Source organism: Manacus candei, unplaced genomic scaffold (genome assembly GCF_025592945.1).
Source record: "Manacus candei isolate 608988 ecotype Guabito, Panama unplaced genomic scaffold, ASM2559294v1 h1tg000153l, whole genome shotgun sequence".
Classification (NCBI taxonomy): Eukaryota; Metazoa; Chordata; class Aves; order Passeriformes; family Pipridae; genus Manacus; species Manacus candei.
Window position 1 is genome coordinate 3966957 of NW_026138201.1, and position 20371 is coordinate 3987327.

Genomic DNA, 20371 nt, shown 5'->3' on the forward strand with positions numbered 1-20371 from the left:
TTGATTCAGTATCTAAATACAGCTTTTTTTGACCAAGCTCAAACAAGAAGATTAACACTTGAGTAAACAAACCTAACTTTTTTTTTTCTCTTTTGAACCTTCATTTTATAGTATTTTACAGTTTGTCTCTTACAAGGCTGAAGATGATGTGCTCACACACAGGTGATTCACCTGCAAGATACTTTATTTCTTACACAGACATGAAAAAAAGCCAGTAGTTGAATGAAAAGAGTAAGTAATACAAAATAGTTGATGCATCATCAGCTCGAGGGTTCTGGTTTGGTTCTTTTAATAAGAAAACATGAAAAAAAAATCTGTGCATATCCCACAATGATACAAACCAGCAGCTTCTCTCCTATTTCTGCTTTTTGCCTTCCATAAAAGGGACTGAAACTTAAAACTTGAGTAGTATTTCAACTTTGGAGCATTGTATTAAAGAACAAGTTTCAGAAGCACAAGTCAAAAATTGAAGACTTGAGGCAAACACTGAATTAATAAAACTAATAACAACATTATCTAGTTGAGGTTCCTTAAATTAACTGTATCTTCTCCTTTTAATTCTTGATGAAAAATGAACCTTTTAAATACACAGTACCCATCTATTGTACAGGCACAAAGGAAAACACAGTAAGCTATAACCTCGAATTCCTACTGAATCTTTAAAAATTGGTATTATACAGTGACATTGTGACCTAGCACCCCACAGTACTTCAGACATGACTAAACTCCCTTTCAGTCACTCTGATGTCATCATCAGAAACAAGATTTTTAGTTTCCTAGACTGCCTGTTAGGGCAGCTCTAACCTCAGCAGCATCTCTGCTGTTCAGGAGCAGAAGGTCCGGCACGCAAGGTGCCTTAAATTTTCCTTTTTTTTCTGTAAAAAAGTGTATTAAAAAATAAAAGCTAGAGCTATAGTAAACAGCTCCCAAGGAACAGCTTTAGATTCAGTGAGACATTTGAATTTGCTGTCAGTTTGGTGACTTAAGGCTGTTCCTGGGCATCCGTACCAAGCAAAACCCTCAGGAGCTTTGCCTGAGCAACATGGGATGCATTCCACACCCAGAGCTGGGCTACCTGCCAAAACCCACCCTGGCAACGAAACCTGAGCTCCCTTAAGTCCAAATCCATCTCTGGGAAACAATGAACAAAAAAAATCCCATCCAGTTTTCACTCAGCATTTTTTTCACACACAGAACAACTGCTTTTGTTACCCCTGTGCCATCACCCGCAATTTAAAAGTAAATACAAAAGCTAGTATTTTTTTTCAGTATTCCACACACTTACAAGCAAACAAATTCCAGGGATTTGTGGAACAGTGCCCAAAGCCTCCTGCCTTCTTTAGTTTCTTTTAGTGCCCAGGGATGAGAACTGGGAAAGTGTTTGCATTTAAGAGAGGCTAATACAAAGGAAACCCATTTTGTATCACTGCCTGCCTTTCTGTCTTGATTAACAAGGCAGCTTGGACAGCTTCAGTCATAAATAGTTAATTGGCATCCTTCAACTCAACAAGCATCTTTAAACTGATGATGCAAAGACCATGGATACAAGGCAAACACTCCTGGCCCTCATACTGTACAAGCTCCTCAAGGATTATAATTTGGCATAAGCAACATGAATAATCCACCACATTCTATTACTTCCATAGTTCATACCAAATAAAATCCTGGGTGTGCACAGTGTTAGGAAGTAGGATATTACTGCTGCCTGATTACAGAGCTAAGAAAAAGCATAAATGAGTGTGTGCTGCCCTGAGCAGCTGCACTGTGTTCCCTGGAGATGGAGCACACAGAGCACGAGGCACCATTACCTGTCCAGGCACAGCTTTAGTACAGCTGAGCTTGTGTGTCTTACTTGCCAGAGAGTCAGAAAATAAGCAGCATTTTTAAGGTAAATGTAGCTTCCCAGCACTGTGCATCAGCCCCCTCTGTAACTTTGTCCTGTTCCTTGTTAAATGGTTTTTTCCTTCCCTTCTCCATAAGATCTCTGAATTACCAGTCGTCTTTAGAAGGAGAACCTCATGTCCTTGGAGTAGCCCAGTTTGTCCAGGTTGGGAATGCAGGCATACTGGATCATTGGAGGGGGTCCACACATGAGGATCAGAACATCGTTTTGAGGTGGGGGTAGGTGATCTCTGATCATCTCTTGGTTCACAAATCCTTGGCTGTATTCCCAACCTGTTAAAGAAAATGAAAGTGGGGAAAGGGGAAAAAAGAGGAAAAGACAGACACAGGTCACGTTAGAAAGGAGCAATCCAGCTGATAAAGTTGTTCCTGGTTGGAAAATGCTCACAGTGATAATCAGTTATACTGGGATATAATATAGTGAGGTCATGGGTTTAACCATCACATTCCCAGTCCTGGATGTCAAAAAGATTCTGACCCAAACCTTTGGGCACAGTAAGACTGACAGTTTTTTCTCCTAGTTTTGGTCTGGTTTCACATATGAGAGTGAAAGTCTGCAGAACAGTCTTCAGGGGGGTCTAAGGTCAGTTCAAAATTCCCAAATATCAAAGAAAAGAAACAGTGATCAAAAATTCCAGGAGGACACTAACTGCACCTCAGTGCATCCCTGTGTGAGGAATGATGCTACTGGGTGCATCCCGACATTCATCAGGCAAGCAATCGATCATTAAACTCAGGAATACACAGTGACATGCATGTCTCCTGTGAAACATGTGCATTAATACTCAGAAGTCACATGAAGTGGCAGTTTAGCTCTTACTTTCGGGTGCTTTGTCCACCGTGTACCAGCACTTAAAGCGACTGGGATTCTGAGCCTGGATCTCCTCCAGCTCGGAACGCAGCAGGATATCCTTCTCAGTCTGCAGGATGAGGAAAACAATGATCACACACTGCATCTGAGTGCAGCCCTCACGTGACCACAGAGCAGCAGCTACTCTACGAGTCCTGAGAGATGGAACAGATGATTCAACTCTGTTTTACAGGTTGAAGAGAGCAAGCACAAGTTATTTCCATGCCTATCCTGTGGCAGAGCTAATAAAAAGGGTCATAATAACTTTCCCAAATCCTGACCATGCCATGCCTTCCCTCTAAAAATGAAACAAAGCAGAACTTGGATCCAAACACAGAACCACCACCTAATCAGGGAATCAGAAGAATAAAGCCCTTTTTAGCACTATTACAAAAGCAACTTTAATCAAAAAACTAATCACGAATGCACAGAAATACCTCCCTTTCACCTTTGCCAACTCAAGCATCATCAGCATTGCCATATGCAGACTGCTTGGTTTTTAAAAAGGATGTGGAACAAATAAACAAAAGGGTATCAAGTTCTGGTTGGAAGAACAAATGCTACCCAGAGTATCAAGTTTGCTCCTCCCTGATGCAACATCATTGAAGGCCAGAAGAAAGCCTTATTTCTGTAGGAAAAGCTGCAATCTGAGCAGGAAGGGAAAGGGTATAGACTAAAAGCGGTGCCATCCTCTGCAGCCTCAGTAATCTGGCACTGAGGTCACTGCTATGTCTGTAACCGGGAGGGTGAGGAGGAATGTGCCAGCAGCTATTCCCAAGAAGGTGCCTATTCCTGGAGCACCTACAGCTGCAGGTCCAGAAAAGCTATTACTGGGTCTGACCAATTCAAAGAGTGACAACCAGCACAGCAGGAGCCCATGTACATTGTTTTAAATATGTTAAAATATTTTAAATATTTAAATATTTTTTTATAACTGCCTTCTATTTGTGCAGTTACTGGCGCAAGGACTAGAAGGCCTTGGACTGATGTTTATCCAGCCTGTTGCTCACACACAGGGAATTGTTCCTCCAGCCCTCCCTCCAAGCAGCACTGAGTTTTCTGTGTTACTAAAGTAGCTCCAGCCCTGTGTTAGTCATCCTGAATTACTCACAGCAAACCTGCCTGCTCTGACACCACTGCACTTCATGCCAACTCATAAGGCTTGGCAGAGACCAGCTGCTCCAGCCAGTAGCAGAGGGCACTGGCAGGGCTTCTTAGGAAAGGGAATCTTGGCACTTGGATAATAGCTTGTGGGCAGAAAAACCTCAGGTTGTAACTCAGCTATCACAGAATCACAGAATATTAGAATGGCCCGGGTTGGGAAGGACCTTAAAGATCATCTCATTCCAATCCCCCTCCCAAGGGCAGGGAAACTTTCCACAAGCCCAGGTTGCTCAGAGCCCCATCCAACCTGGCCTTCAACACTTCCAGGGATGGGGCAGCCACAGCTTCTCTGGGCAACCTGTGCTAGGGCCTCCCCACCCTCCCAGGGAAGAATTTCTTCCTAATATCCACTCTAAGCCTACTCTCTGTCAGTTTGAAGCCATTCCCCCCTTATCCTGTCACTCCATGCCCTTGGAAATAGTCTCTCCATCTGTCTTGTGTGCTTAGATATGGTACAAATAAATGAGGACACACTGAATGCGAGAGGAGAGAGGAATAATAGAGAAGAGCCTAAAGAAGCTAAAAAACACAGGCAGGAAGTGAGGCTCCCCACAAATAATGACTCGTAATCCAGAAACAAATACTTATTAGATGGAGATATTCAAAGCCTCACCTAAAGTGTCCTCAAAGAGGAAGACCCCACATGCAAACCCTGCTACAAAGCTGGGGAGTCAAAGTTGCTGATGGAGACAAATATCCACCTCTGTCCACTAACAAAGACAGCTCTGAAAGTCTGGGCAAAACGTTAAAGAACTTGCCCAAAGGAATGCAGAGTTTTAAAACACTCATGAACTGGATTAGAAGCAGAGCAATGAGTCACAGGAAAACAAGCATTAGCTGGGAGGAAAGTGGCATTTCTGTAGCAATGCTAAAATCCCAATTGTTTGTAGTGCTTTTATATGGAAAGTTTTCAACATCTCAGTTCACTTCTCCCCTCAGGGTTTGTATTTCTGTACCAAGGTTCCTCAGAAAGGATTTCTGCTAGTTAAGTAAAACTTCACAGACAGAAAAAAAGGAGAGAATTACCTGATTAGCAAACAGCAGCTGACAAATGGTGGGGTCATCTTTGTCTTTCATGATTGCTTTAATGATCTGCAACATTGGGGTTATCCCTGGGAGAGAAAGGCATGTCAGTGATGTGAGAGTGTGAAGGAGCAAAAGAAAGGATAAGTGAGAGAAAATGTATCTCCCAGCTCTTAGAAACCAGGGGTGAATCCTTATAGATACATACCAGTCCCACCTGCAATCATCCCCACATATTTCACTGTCTTAGTAACTGGGTCAGCTTTCTTTTCTGGCCGAATATCAAACTTGCCTGAAGAGAGAGGAGATGCAAAACATTGAGGAAAGCAGCAAACACCGCCTGTTATCCCTTTCCAGTCCCTAATTGCCTTTGTTTCAGCCCCGTCACCTTTCCCTCCCAGCAAACAGCAAAGGTGAAGATGTCACGAATCAAAACAAATCCTGCAAGATGATGAGAGGTTGTAAGACATGTGACAATAACACTGACATGGGTTATTACTTCTGACATCAAGACATCACTGTACTTCATCACTACCTGTTTGCTCATATCCCATACCCCCAGTGATATTCGGAAACCCAGATTCTGGAAGAAGTTCTACAGAAAGGAATTAATCTGCTCAGAGAGTTTATTTACCCTGTGCAGATTATTTTAAGGGGCAACCTGAAATATGCAGGGTGTGTATTTTGTATATTTTGTGTATTTTTTTCTATATTTTTCTCTTTTTGAGGTGATTTGGCAGTTTCAGTCAGATCTGACAGAGAGCTTGAAACTCCCCAGAATGTTGTATTTGTTGTATTCATACCCCTCTTCATCCAGGATAGCATGAATACTACATACAAAGCTCTGGAAAATCATGTGTTGGGAGTTCTGCTGCTCACAAAACTGCCAGAAGGTTTTTGTGACATACTGAGGGCTGCACTGTGCCAAAGTGAGTTATTTTATATTGATACAAAAGTCCTGCCTGCTCCTAAAGTTCATTTGCTCTTGGGAAATTAGCACTGGGCAGTGTAAATGCCAAGTGTTTTTATCAGTGTATAAACTATGGCCATGACAACAGGGAGAAAACTCCCTTGTTTGAGAACAATATCAATAACAAGCACTTCTATAGTAGTAAGTAATTTTTCCTGTATTATTTACTCTGGATAAGTTATATCTTTCAAACCAGCCTTGCCTTTTCCTTTGTAGACAAGTAGGCCACTTGGTCCTCTGAAGTCAATGGTGTCCCCTATTTTCAGGCTGTCCAAGTACTGAGACATCTTTCCCCCATCAGGAAACTTTGGGTGGACACCTCTGAAGTAGATCTGTTAAAAACAACAATGAAGGAACTGATCTCACAGCTCAGAGATGAGCATTTGCCCTTCAAATATTTAGGTTTATAGGAATAATAATATATTTAGGTAATATTTATACACATAGTCCTCATGCAAAGAACATAATTACTCCCTAAAGGAATATCAGTGCAGATCTGACTGACAAAAAGGAAGATTAAAATGCCACTCTTGCCCCAGTTTTTGGACACAGACTGGCAATTTCTCCATTGTATTTCTGTAACACAAAAGGTTTCAATAATAATCAGCATGATTTACACCCAAGTTCAAAAAGGGTAGAAAAAATAAAGAAAGAAGCCCACACCAGGAATTTCAAAAAGTAAAATTCTGAGAGCAAGTCCAGTGCAGATATTAATATTTTAAATTCCTGTCAGCTTTAAATGACAGGTAGCCTAGCTAGGTAATCTAGCTACCAGGAGGCAAAACAAAAGGACATTATCCTAAGACTTAAAATCACATTCTTACCAATTAAATCAGTCATTCACACTGCTTGGATCAGTAACAATCATGATCACTGTTCTCAGTGATCATAATGACCATATTACACCAGCTTCAGAAGCAGCTGACCATCCAGGCAAGGTTAATTTCTTATTTCAGAAGGATTAAAAAGTGTATGAACATCTGCAGGTCTCCCCAGATTGTGGAAAACTGCAATATGGGAGTACAGGAAATGATGCAGCATCTCAGGAGACACTAAAGAGGTGTCTGCAAAATGCCTGGTGGGTTGTAGGTAACAGAGCATGACATTCTCACCTTGACAACAAGATCCACAAAGCCCTTGTCATCATCACTGGAGACTGGAGTGTAAGGTCTGACAACCAGAGCTCCATCGATCCGTGCAGACAGGTAGATGTGCTGCCCTGCATGCAGGGAAGTGAAAAAAGCCATTTTCTTTCAAAAGATTTTTATTCTATGGATGTCCACTGTACACAGACTTCAAAAGCAGCCTCAAAGTTCTCCTAACTACCTTATTTTGGGGCATCACTTCTTCCTCTCTCACTTTCCTGACACTGTAACATCTTGCCAGAGTTGTTAACCATGCACAGATTTTACCTGCAAGGGCAGACAACTCTGCTGCCAATTTTATGTGTCAGTCACATCTCTTCTGGCACCTTCATGTACTTACATTTACCACAGCCCTAAATGTACGTGAGATCTTGCAAAAGATGTGATTTGCCTCTCCTGTACAGACAAGTAAAAAGGCCACAGGAGGGGAAACCTGTCCAGTGCTGTTCACACCTCTTTATTAATCTCTTAGTTACACTGAGTTAATAAGTGTTCTTATTTTGACCACAGATCCCCCCACATCTTCCAGGAGGTCTCTTTGCTAAGGCTGCCCAGACACAAACCCCTTTTCTAACCCTGCTACTCCTCCAGTTTAACATGTGAATGCAGTGATCACATTTCCACCTGTCACACATTCTCTGAACTCTCTACAGTAGTTTCTTTTCTCAATGTCAACATTTTTTTTCTGAAAAAAAATATAAATTAGCATCTAAGAAAGGTATTCTTATAAAATCCCAACATTCTGAAGAGATCCAAGTGAAGAATAACTGAGGGGAAGGCAGAGGGGCATTTGTTTTTTGTTATTTTATCACAGCTAGGTCAACAGAACAAACTACCACCCCTGCCTGTTATGGGAACACAAAGAGGGGATTTTACCACGAGCTGCTCTGTGAAATATCGTAATAACCATATTCCATCAGCTTCAGAAGCAGCTGACCATTCAGGCAAGGTTAATTCCTTATTTCAGGAGGATCACAAAGTGCAGGCAAAGTAGTGGGTGGATGAAGATGTGCTACCTGGTGACCAGGGAAATGAGCAACCACAACTCACCTGAAGCTGTACGCGGACAGAGCATAAGGGTCGTTCCTATAACCCCCTCAGCAAAGCCTCCACACATCTGGCAGCACAGGGAAGACCTGTTCCTCCTCCAGGCAAGGAGTGGCCCCACTACCCCCTCCTCCCGGAACAGAGCTGTGGTGACCACTGCAGACTGTCAGCCTGGACTGCTCTTGGGGCACATCCCACAAGAATTGGTACAAACTCAGAAAAGGGGCTCCTCCCAGAGAGAAAACATGTCTTAGGCTCTTACTGGTTAGAGCTTTTCCCTGCCCTGATAGGACATTGGCAGCCTACTGGTGGGGCCACACACACACAATCCCCTCTCCCTCGGGATGAATTTTCCAGTGTGTTTTCCTACAGCGCTCCAGCTGGTGGGAACTAGTGCTGGTGCTGGACTAACCAAGCAGAGCACACACACTGGTACCCGTCCCAGAGCTGCAGCTCTGCTGCTCCTTCCTGCTTTTCCACCCTCACTGGCTTCCAGCTCTCTCTGCTTCCCAAATCTCACCCAGCAAACCACTCCTCAATGTTCCTTATGGGCAAGGGCTTCTTAAAGGGATCAAGAGATTAATAACACCCTAGACAAGAGGGAACTTCACCCCGTGGGCTGGAATGCTGGAAAGGTGCTGACAACAACCACAAAGCACCTGAGCCACAGATCAGTTCAACAGCTTGTTAAAGCAGAATTCACTATTAAACACAAGCCACAATTAAATGCTTTTTATACAAGCAGTAGCTTGTATACAATGGCACTAAGATATTATGGAAGGCAAGGCCTATGGAAGCAGCTGCCCCACAGGGATTGAAAAATTCCATGAGACTGGCTGCAAATTCAGAAGTGAGGAGGAGATCATCTGGTGAACCATGTGTGTTAGAGGAGAGGTAGCTCAGAGTGGTGCCCCAGGGGATGGAAAGGGATCAAGCACCACAGGAAAATTTCCAGCTGAGACTGGAAAAATACAAGTAAAGACCAGTGTTTGTTTGTGTTCCCTTCAGGGAAACAAGGTGGATGTACACTCCCTGTAAACACACCAGATTGCAGACCCTGCAGATTACACACAGCGTGAGGATAATCTTGCAAAGCTCCAAATACCAGCTCAAGCCACAGGGAGAGTATTGAAAATTCAACAGCTCAAAACATAGGGAAAAAAAAATCCCCATAAAATCTACGGTAGGATAATTAACAACACTTGGATTCTTTCTAAGGAACGTACCTAAAGGGAGACCCAGGACATGTTCCATGGAAGGGAGAGCAAATCGGAATCTTCTTGTGTCGTGACTAACTTCCTGAAAGGGGAAAATGAAAAGAACAAAAAGCTGTGTTGTTGGGATTTAAAGTCTGTGATTTCACTTGTAAAATCAACACACTGGTTTGTGTTGGCCTCCTGCAGGATTAAGTATCTGGGGGAGAGCAGCACCCCAACTGAAATTTTTGCACAAATATGAACTCTGAGGTCAACTTTTCCTTCAACTCCCTGAAAACTTCTCTCAAAATATTTGAGAAGTAATATAGAATTAAAAATAGAAATAAGTACTGTTCTGCTGTATATTTAAAATATGAATACCAAAAGTTAATAACCCTCATATGCAGATTAAGAATAAATAACTTTCTAAATATTATGAACATTTACACTGCCTTCCACAGAAGGCCACAAAATAAAATTTAATTAGTTGTTCAATTCTCATTTAAAGTTTAAATATGCAGTAGTTCAAGGCCAAAATATTTTGATTTTGATCTCTCAAAATCAGATGAAGTAACTATTTCAATGCAGAAGATGATTTCAGAAGACACCAGTGGCTGTCAAGATTAGGAAGTAGCAACCTTGCTCCTTTTGCTATACTAAGAGCCTTAAAAATATTTTCCCTGTAAAAACTGAACTAACCTGTAAATAAAATTGAAAAGAGCACTATATTTAGATATAAACTCTATTATAAAATTATGACAATATATGCAGTCCAGATGGGATAATTATTCTAATCTTTTACCAGGAAAGTCATACCTTGAACAAAATTTTGGCAATAAGTACATAAAATGTTATTTCTTATGCTATGTAAGTTTTATATTTTAAAAATCAGGTCCTATTCATGGGAATGGAAAACACAGCAAAGAAAGACAGAAAGACACAGCACAGAGCTTAATGCCTCATCCAGTGACTTCCTTTTTTAAAAGCCCTATGGGACTAGAGGAAATTTCATGAACATTCCATAAAATATTGTAATCCTTATTTGTTTATTTATTTGTTTTTAAAATAACCAATGGAGACAGATTCCTTCCTCATCAGAGTTTACTTCATCTTCCCTTACTCTGCTCACACTGATGAAATTTTCTTCACAACTCATTTTAAGGTAAATCCTGAAGGAAAATGGAACTAATTGGCAGTCAAAAAAGGGTTTCTCTGTACTTACGTCTACTCAGGAGCAGTAACTTCCATTAGAAATTCCTCTAGAAAGACAACTGCTATGGAGTTAACACTGCTGCTTTCACACTGACTTCTGCTGTTCCTGAGTGGAAATTTCAGCATCAGCTTCACCACTTCAAAGCTGGATTTTGCCAATACTCCTGTATTTTTATTATGCTGTCTTTACCCTCATACAGAAAGCAGCAAGTTCTGAATTCCCACTTGGGAATTCATCTTATCAGTTAAAGTCAGGATGGCTCAGCTGAAGGTGACTGAACACAAGTATTTTGGTGCATCACAAGAGGCAACTGTGAGAAACACGAAGAGTCTCCAGACATTCCTAATACCGAGATCAGCAAGGTTGTGCCTCTGCTCTCTCACACCGGCAAGACACTGAGCCAGCCATTCTGCAAGCTGGGAGTCAAGGCTGCATTACAGACAGCCTTGAATCGGGATGCAGGAGCCATTTCCAGCATGGGATCACTTTGGTTGCATTCCCCAATGCCATCCCTTGGCATTGCCCTGAACTCCTGAAAGCCCCTGGCCAGGCACTCCTGTCTAAAGTTGCAAATGCAAAGCTGGAGGGCAGTTTTTGCTGAAGGCACTGAAAGGCAACCAATGAATGATGCTCACCATTATAAAACCAACCAACCAGACTGAAGTTGTTGGGTTTTTAAGGCATAAATTTAATTAGCACACCTAACTATATTATGACATTTTTTTCTTGTGTTAAACACTAGGAAGCAGCCTTGGGACCCCTATTTCTCCATTCAAAAGATGGGAGGTATGGAATACTCCATTTGGGCACATTCATAGGATCACAGAATGGTTTGGGTTGGAAGGGACCTTAAAGATCATCCAGGTTCAACCCAGGGATACCTTCCACTAGCCCAGGTTGCTCAGAGCCAACTTGGCTTTCAACACTTCCAGGGATGGGGCAGCCACAGCTTCTCTAGGCAACTTGTGCTAGGGCCTCCCCACCCTCCCAGGGAAGAATTTCTTCCTAATATCCACTCTAAGCCTACTCTCTGTCAGTTTGAAGCCATTCCCCCCTTATCCTGTCACTCCAGGCCCTTGGAAATAGTCTCTCTCCATCTTCCTTGTGGGTTCCCTTCAGGTACTGGAAGGCCACAATTAGGTCACCCCAAAGCCTTCTCTTTCACAGGCTGAACAATCCCAACTCTCTCAGCCTTTCCTCACAGCAGAGCTGCTCCATCCCTCTGATCATCCCGGTGTCCCTCCTCTGGACTTGCTCCAACAGGTCAGTGTCCTTTGACCTGGTTACATATGAGCTCTTCCTCCACCCTAATATCAATGAAAAGCATACAAAAATAACAAGAGTGTGAAAAAAAATAATCAGTATTTAGCAAAAAACCTGTGAATTCTCTTCTGTTCCGAACTAGTCCAGCAGAAACATGCAAGTAGTTGGACTGTCAGAAGCCTGTGCAGCGCCTCAGCTTCCCTCCCCTCCTGCAGGTCAAGCTGTACCTGCAGCCACGTGCTCCCATCTCATGAGAAAGCAGAGAGTATATAATAATAGAGTGGCTGCAGTACACATGGGAAATAAATTCCATAAGTACACATGGGATATAAACTCAGCAATGCAGCTCAGCCCAAGCCACAGGAAGCTTTCAGTTCCCATGAAACCAGGATTTTGAATGGCAATTCTGTTTTCCTTGACAGGCAGAACAAGTGAAAGTCAATCTATCAGTGCACTGCCTACACCTCAAAAGCTCTGTTCCAGTCCAAAGTTCTTTTTATCAAAAGTCTTCTGATAAATTTCTGACTAGTTCATTGACTTAAAAAGTCAACACTAAAAAGATCCTCAAGTGTGACTTTACACCCAAAAACCCAAGATTTCTATCCCCAGGTTTATGCAAGGGGAACCTGGACTGTTCACCTTTGGTGGCTTTGATCCCCTTCCCACAAGCTGAGTTACCAACTTCTGATGGCAAGATCCATCCCTGAAAGGGTCATGACTTTCCTCTGAAATCCTGGTTGAGCAGAGATTTCATTCTGTACTAGAAGGTACTTTTAACAAAGAGAAGCTGAGACAGCTCAGGTGCTGTCAAGGACTTAAACACCTTTCAATGATGTAAACACTTTTCTTCCTGTAACATATTAAAATACAACAATCTAGTACCAGGAATCAGTATCAGCATAGTTGTGTTCACCCTGCTGTGACATTACCCAAGATTTCAGAAGCTCTGAGCATTTCACAGTGTCCATGGAGAGGTCATGCTCAGCACTCCACATGCACTTACCTCCTTATCAATCAGCCTCAAAGCGTACTTCACTTCAGGATCCTTCAGAGTGATGGCAGGATGGGGATTCCTGAAAATCCTCATGATGGTGGTGTAGATGAGCCATATTGGGTATGTCACAACCTGACGCAACTGCAGCAACACAGAAAGAGTGTTAGACTTGTGCACAATGAGAGCAAGTCATTTTAGTGAGAAGATCTGTGGTAGCATGACAGGACAATCCAGCCACCAAAAAAAAATAAAGTGTTTCTTTGTACTAATATGAGCATGAAGAGGAAGTATTATTAAAAAATACCAAACAACAACAGACAAATACCAGCAAGTGTAACACAGAAATTTGCTTTATGAATACCTGGTGTTCAGTGCTGAGGCACTTGCAGCTGACCAGGATTCCCAGCTACTCCTCCCCTAAATGTCCCAGATGCTCACCCCCTACATCCCATGTCCCCCAGCCTCCCACTGGCACGTGCAGATTAGGCTGGAAGGGACCACAGTGGGTCATCTGGTCCCTGCTCCAGCAGGGTCATCCCAGAGCACATGGCACAGGATTGTGTCCAGACAGCTCTGGAATATCCCCAGTGAGGGAGACTCCACACATTCTCTGGGCAATCTGTTCAGTACTCGGTCACTGCACAGCAAAGAAGTTCTTCCTCATGTCCAGGTGGAACTCCCTTGGCATCAGTTCCTGCCCGTGGCCTCGGGCACTCCTGAGCAGAGCCTGGCCCATCCTCTGCCCCCTCCCTGCACACACTGACACACATGGATGAGGTCCCCTCTCAGTGTCTCTCCTTGAGGCTGAACAGCCCCAGCTCCCTCAGCCTTTCCTGGTCAGGGAGATGCTCCAGTCTCTGAATCATCTCCACAGCCTCTGCTGCCCACTGGGCAATGGGTCCCCCTGAAAGCTTTGGCCAGAGCCAGGGCTCCTGTCTCTTAGTGAATTATTTAGGCTCCCTGGCCTCCCAGTGTCTGTGCTCCTCCATCCACAGAGAACAACTACTTATAAAAATTCTCTCAGACTCTGTAATTTGTTATTCAGTGCTTTAACAGAGGAGAGGTGGAAAGCATGACTACAGCAAAAATCAAAAAGTGAGCTCACAGTCCTGCCTGGTTAGCTTTCACTTTCATTTCGTTTTAAAGGGACCTGACCGGTATTTCTGCAAGTGTGACAGTGGTCAGGAGACTATTTAAAAAAAAAACAAAGAAACAAAAAACAAACCCAAACCGCTCCTACATTATTATTACTAGAACTGTGTAAGGGACAGCATAATTTCCCCCTTCTTAAGATGCTGCTGTAGGGGTTTAAAATGCATCGACACAGTGTACAGCTTCGGGACACACCATGCCATACCCACACACTGCATTTTTCACTTTTATTTGGAACAAACTGAAATAGCTCCACACATCTTGTTCGTGAAGAAGCTGAAGTTTATAGGAATGTTTTCCTTAACTCCCACAGATCCACTAGACTACTGCAGCTCCGGGAAGAACTTTTGTTACTGACACAAAAAAGGGGAAGTGAGGAGAGTTAAGACAGCAACAGAGCAGCAAATAAACTCCCTAATGAGAATTCAGCAGGTGAATGAGACCTGGTGGCAACAGCAATCTGACTCTGAGGCAGATAGTGTTTCAAATGAAATATTCATGTGTCAAAATAGTTTCATTTACAAATGTGCCTGTCTAAAATGGACCAAAAAACTGCAAGCAATGCTGCTGTTGTCTGGCAAAAATGCAGTTGAAAATGGGAATTCAAAACCTCAGGCTCAGTCCCAACTCCAACATTAATGTCAGTATCACGACTGGGAATGCAAGAGGAGGGTGGAGTTCAAACTGTCATCTCTGCAAGTCACTTTCTCCACCTGTGTGCAGAGGTAAATGTTTTCTCCCATCCTTGCAAATAATTTTCAGGTCATCAGTTGTCAAGCAAAAACTCCCACAGCTGTTCAGTAAATGAGATTAACACACTGTCCCCAAATGTGCATCACCATCACTTTGTGAAGCAGTGAGTGTACTGGAACAGAATGCAGTTTGATTTTGACAAACAATCTGAACACAGCGTTTGCCTCGTGGAAGGCAATTTGTTATTCATGGTCAATTAGTGCAAAAGCCTCGTCGCATCTGGCCTAGAAAGAAACAGCACACCCACCAATTCAGATAATTTCAGTTCCTTACTCAGACACTATCAGCAAGTGGGCAGAGAAAAAAGGGGAAGAACTGAAGGCTGAATGAGTATAAAAAGTTATGCCTGCTAAGAAAAACATTCTCTGGGTTAAAAGTGATCAATAAACTCTCAGCATGGGGCAGACCAAAGTGTTAATGAAGATAACTGCACTGCATCCATGGAAGCTGCATCAGGTCTCCAGCAGCTGAGAGTGACTAGCTTGACAAAAAGGCCTGGAAATCACTAAATGAGGACCTGGTGACTCATCATTTCCAGCTGCACAAATCTCTGCTAACAGAGAACACAGAATTAGTAACTGGGCAGGAATTTTTATTCATGGAAACAGACCTCAGTGTGATAACAAAGAGAAAAGCCATAGCATGGAGACTGCCAGCTGCAGGGGCGTGGTGAGCAGGGCACAGTTAAACACAGCTTCAGGCTGGACACTCCATCACCGACCTGCCCTACAAACACACAAATCAAACCCTGCTTTGGCATGAAAACCGTTACCCTCAGCTCCAATTCCCCTCCCCACACTTCCTCATTCAAACCCTGTTTCTGAAGTGATCTTAGCTAGACAATCTTCTCATCTGTTTTAGAAAATAAGAGGATAAAGGGATTTCTTCACTTTTGCAGCTTCAGCATGTGCCTCATCTCCTCCCTTCAATGCATCTAACAAGAAGCCGTGCCCAAACGAGCACGTTGCATCCAGCTCCGTCCTGCCCCTCTCACAAACCCAGAAGCGTTTGAGCAGGTACATAAGACAAAAGAAACAGGGATTAAGGTCTGGGGAAAGAGGGGAATGATGCATGGGAGAGATGACAGTGCTGCAGACCCCACCACTCAGTAGGAATGATCATGGAATCACAGAATGGGGCTGGGTTGGAAGGGACATTAAAGCTCATCCAGTTCCAACCCCCTGCCATGGGCAGGGACACCTTCCACTAGCCCAGGTTGCTCCGAGCCCCGTCCAATCTGGCCTTGAACACTTCCACGGATGGGGCAGCCACAACCTCGGGCAATCTGTTCCAGTGCCTCACCACCCTCACAGTGAAGAAAGTCTTCCTAATATCCGATATAAACCTCCTCTCTTTCAGCTGATCCCGACGGAGGGAAAACCGCACCCCCGCAGCTGCCTAGCCGGAGGGTTCAGGGCCTCTGAACAACAACAGCACACACTTATTCGTGGAGCCGAGGGCGAACAAACGCCACCACCGCCGGCACCACCACCACGGCGGGGGCCGGAGCCGCGGGAGGCAGCGGGGACACGCTGGGGCACCGCCAGGCCTCGGGTGTTCCGCGGGAAGAGCAGGAGGTGGGCAGGGGGGACCATACCGCACCGTGGGGCGCAGGGACCGCTATGCTATGCTCCGCTGCCATGCCATGCCATGCCATGCCATGCCATGCCATGCCATGCCATGCCGTGCCATCCCGCTCCCGGTCGCAGCCGCTCCCCAACACTCACCACGCTAAGCTGCGCCCCCATCGCTGCCCCGAGGACACCGCCCCAGCCCACTCCGCCCCGTGACGTCACGGCGGTATGCGCCTCCCGCCCCGCCCCGTGGCGTCACGCTGCCGAGCTGAGCTCCCGCCCCGTGACGTCACACCGGGCGGGAGCTGGTCGTGGCCGAGGGCAGGGTTGTTCCCGCGGGCACTGAGGGGTTGCCAGTGTTGTCACAGCCCTTTTGCCCTCTATTAACTGCCTAAATAACCCCAGAGTCCGGTTAGTGACAGACAGCTCTTAGAATCATAGAATCAGTCAGGTTGGAAAAGACCTCCGAGATCGTCAAGTCCAACCCTTGATTCAACTCCGCCATGGCTACCAGACCATGGCACTGATGCCACATGCAGTCTCATTTTAAAAACCTCCAGGGATGGTGACTCCACCACCTCCCTGGGCAGCCCATTCCAATGTCTGATCACTGTCTGTAAAAAATTCCTGCTAATATCCAACCTAAACGTCCTCTGGCACAGCTTAAGACCCTGCCCTCTTGTCCTAATTCTTCCCGAATTAAGGCACCAAGGAGACTGTGCGCTGAAGTCCATAGGACGGGTTTTATTTAACTAGTTACCACCCAGGGGTCCAGCGGTGTTCCGGTAGTCCTTCCTCACCCTGGGCTTCTCAGTGGTGGTTCCTGGGATCGTTTGAAACTTTTCATCGTTCATACATGTTAGCAAAGGAGTTATACATCAAAAAAAGGAATTATTGCTCCTTGGCTACAAATGGCATAGTTCTCTTATTAATTAGTATTCTATCTTCTGTTGGTTAAATGATTCCCTCACTTCTTGTGCTAATTAGTCCACATGCTCCGTCTTCTTTTGGGTTGGTGGGTTTCTTGGGTCGATGGTCCGTGAGTCGGTGGTTGTGATTTCCCCCTCCTGGAATTACCTTTTGCCTAGTCAGAGCTGATTTCAGCACAGTTTCTGAGTTGGTTTTAGCAGTTTCTTCCTTATCTGGGGAGTTCTGCCACAGATGTCCTTGTGGCCCATAAATTCTGCATTCTCTGTGTCCGCTATCAGTGGCACATCCTTTTCCCCAACCTTGTTAACCTCCCCCTAGCTCTGAGACCACTAAAGCAGGTCAAGCCCTTAACTTTAGCAAGGCAATTCTACAGACAAGTGATTTATCTTTCTAAGACCCAGACAACAGTGCCAGCCTTATACAGTCCAAGTTCTGAGTATCCAACCTGGCCTTCAACGCTTCCAGGGATGGGGCAGCCACAGCTTCTCTGGGCAACCTGTGCCAGGGCCTCACCACCCTCCCAGGGAAAAATTTTTTCCCAATATCCAATCTAAACCTACTGTCGGTTTGAAGCCATTCCCCCTTGTCCTATCACTCCAGGTCCCTGGAAATAGTCTCTCTCCATCTTCCTTGTGGGCTCCCTTCAGGTCCTGGAAGGCCACAACAGGTCACCCTGAAGCCTTCTCTTCTCCAGGCTGAACAATCCCAATTCTCTCAGCCTTAACAATTCATTAATGGCCATGTTTATCCAAAAAGCACCAGGACTGAGCTGTGCAACAAGATAGGATGTTTCAGCCGGGCTGCCTAAAAGTTTGGTTTACATCAATGTGTACAAATTACTGACTAATAAGCAAATGCATCTTTGTGTCTGTGCTAAATGTGAAACATTTCAAAGCTCTTTAATTAATATGGCTTCACCTGCAGTGAACAGACCTCAATGATTCCTAAACACAGATTCTCCTTACAAAATCCTGGATCTTGGCAAAGGTCAGCTGCTTGAAGTGGCAACTTTGTCACGTAGATCTTCCCCAGGTTTATTGCCCCATTCCTTTGGAAATGCTGTCACATGGGAGTGAGACAGCACTGAATACTCTCCTCATTCTCCTGTGACAGAAAAAGAGGAACAGAGAGCAGGGTCAGCCTGGCCTCAACTGTTGCACAAATAAAACCCTGTGCGATGAGTTTCTGCAGAGAAACCCAACCCACATATTTTCCAAGGCTGCTCTCTGGACACTCGGGTTTTCTTACTGAATTAGACCTAGAACAACCCAAATTCTCTGATGAATTTGCCCTTGATCAGTCCTTCACTTCTGTTGGTGAACACACTCCTTTTAGTTTGGGATGCCTTCATTTTTCTTAGCTCAATGTCTAAATCACACGATGGAAGTTTTAAATAAGATTTAAGTACACATTTGGTTTTGAGATTGCCAGTGATGCTGCTGACCCAACCTGCGATTTTATCAAAGATTAACTTAAACACTGACTCCAGTGATGACACTGCTTGTAAATGAAAATTCCCTGGGCTCCCATCTGGGCTCTTTCTACTAGTGTGAGTAAAGAAGTCACAACTTTCTTACAGACAGAATACGCCCACTGGCTTTTGTATTTTAACTGAAAACCCAGAAGAAGACTTCCTGCATTCAGTTGATAAACTGGGGCAGTTGATAAATGCAGGACATTGGATTTTTTGTGTTTACCCAGAACTGCAATAAATACTAGTAAAAAATGGTAAGGAAAATTTCTGTTCAAATTAGGGATATTGAAGTTTGAGATATCAGTGTCATAAGGAAGCTTCACTTTAATGTGTTTTAAGTCTTGTTTCCTATGCAATTCTGTGTCAGGTGTCTTCATTACCAGGGGCTTTATTTTGCTCTAATATGATTCTTTGAAGGGGTACATGGACCAGAGGTGCAGAACCACTTCTATAACTGGTAGCCTAATGCCAAGCCATTTTGACTTCTGTATATACATACATACATATATATATATATATATACAGTTTAGGCCTAAAGGTATGTTTTTTAGGAGTTAATTATTATGAAGAAGAAAATGCTAAAATTACCAATCAAACAAAAAGAAGCTTTAAACCATCTGAAGGTTCATTTAATCACATAATGAATGCAAGTTTCCCAGGACAGGTGTTGGAATGGGTACCTGCATTTACCAGCACCTGCCACCACTTGCTTCCAGTGGTGCATGCGAAGTGCTGCCTTTCTAAAGCATGTCTTTGTTATAATGCTTCCTATATTCACAAGAACAGAGAAGAATAAAGAAGCATATGTTGGGTTTTTTCCTTCCCTACTTTTTTTTTTAATCTCAGATTTATTATCATCTTCCCTTCTATTGTCAAATAATAACTGTATGTGGAACAGCAAGACTGGAATGTCCTGTCCATCTCAGGGTTTTCAGACTTGCAGTGCTTATTTCTGGGCCCCAAAATTCATGCAGAAATCTAAAATCTGCTTAGCAAATAATCCAGATGCAATGCTGTGACTCATGGCTGAAGTTCCTGCATGGATCTCAGGATTGCATCTGGAAATCCGGGTGAGAGGAGGAGGTGGCCATGCTTCTCCCTGCTGTCACCTCCAGTATTCCCGGCCAGAGGAGGTAAGGAAAAGCAGGAGCCAGGTGCAGGTGGTTTTGACTTCCTGGTCTGAGTGTTCCTGTGCTGAGAGAAGCGTGACTTGTGCTGCTGTCCTTACACTCCACGGCCTCTTGTGGGGTTTGGCACCTCCTGCCTGTCCCTTCCCTTTTGTTCTGCCTGTCAGTGTGAGTGACAGTCCTTGGAGTATAAAAGGGAGACAACTCCATGCCTTGGACTACTAGGAGGATTTCTGAGGTTGTCTTATCCCTACTCAGAGTATTTGCTGAGAGAAAAACTTCTTCCTGGCATGGCAAGTAGGTAAGAGAAACTTCTTCTCTGACATGAAGGGTGAAGGGGGTGGGATACATTTGTCTGAGAGAACATTATGTGACATGCAGCACGGCAATAACCCTGCTTCCTCTTTTTATTCTGTTTTCTAACTTCAGTATAAAAAATCGGTGAGACTTCTGAGCCATAAGCTGGTTTAGCTTAAAATAAAGGTGATGCTAAGATCAGATTTTGCTTAAAAATAGCTATAATGTAATGTAGAGATATGTAGAGTTGCTTCTTCAAACATCACCTGCCTGCCCAGGACCTTGACAGACTGAGTA

The 20371-nt window shown here is 44.0% G+C and overlaps 1 protein-coding gene across 2 annotated transcripts; it reads right to left on the reverse strand.

Moving 5' to 3' along the window:
• Window positions 1–63: 63 nt before the first annotated feature.
• On the reverse strand, window positions 64–16489 carry LOC127463248 (NADH-cytochrome b5 reductase 3). Of its 2 annotated transcripts, none has more exons than XM_051772477.1 (9): window positions 16400–16489; window positions 12777–12908; window positions 9328–9400; window positions 7022–7128; window positions 6107–6241; window positions 5148–5226; window positions 4943–5028; window positions 2723–2822; window positions 64–2175 (listed from the first exon to the last, which is right to left on the reverse strand). In XM_051772477.1, exons 1-9 carry the CDS (start codon window positions 16418–16420, stop codon window positions 2003–2005), a joined length of 906 nt encoding a protein of 301 aa, XP_051628437.1. In that variant the 5' UTR covers window positions 16421–16489; the 3' UTR covers window positions 64–2002. The 2 variants fall into 2 exon arrangements, with proteins under 2 accessions (XP_051628437.1, XP_051628436.1); XM_051772476.1 differs by lacking the exon at window positions 16400–16489 and adding an exon at window positions 16270–16333.
• Between the last annotated feature and the right edge of the window lie 3882 nt (window positions 16490–20371).

What these genes read in the sequence shown, in the direction of transcription:
- LOC127463248 (XM_051772476.1), bottom strand. Translation starts at nt 16,329, where the DNA reads ATGGCATGGCATGGCATGGCAGCGGAGCATAGCATAGCGGTCCCTGCG. An exon ending in TGAGGCTGATTGATAAGGAG is followed by an intron (nt 9,401 to 12,776) that starts GTAAGTGCATGT and finishes TTCCCCTTTCAG; the next exon opens with GAAGTTAGTCACGACACAAG. An exon ending in GGTGGACAAAGCACCCGAAA is followed by an intron (nt 2,176 to 2,722) that starts GTAAGAGCTAAA and finishes TTTCTTTAACAG; the next exon opens with GTTGGGAATACAGCCAAGGA.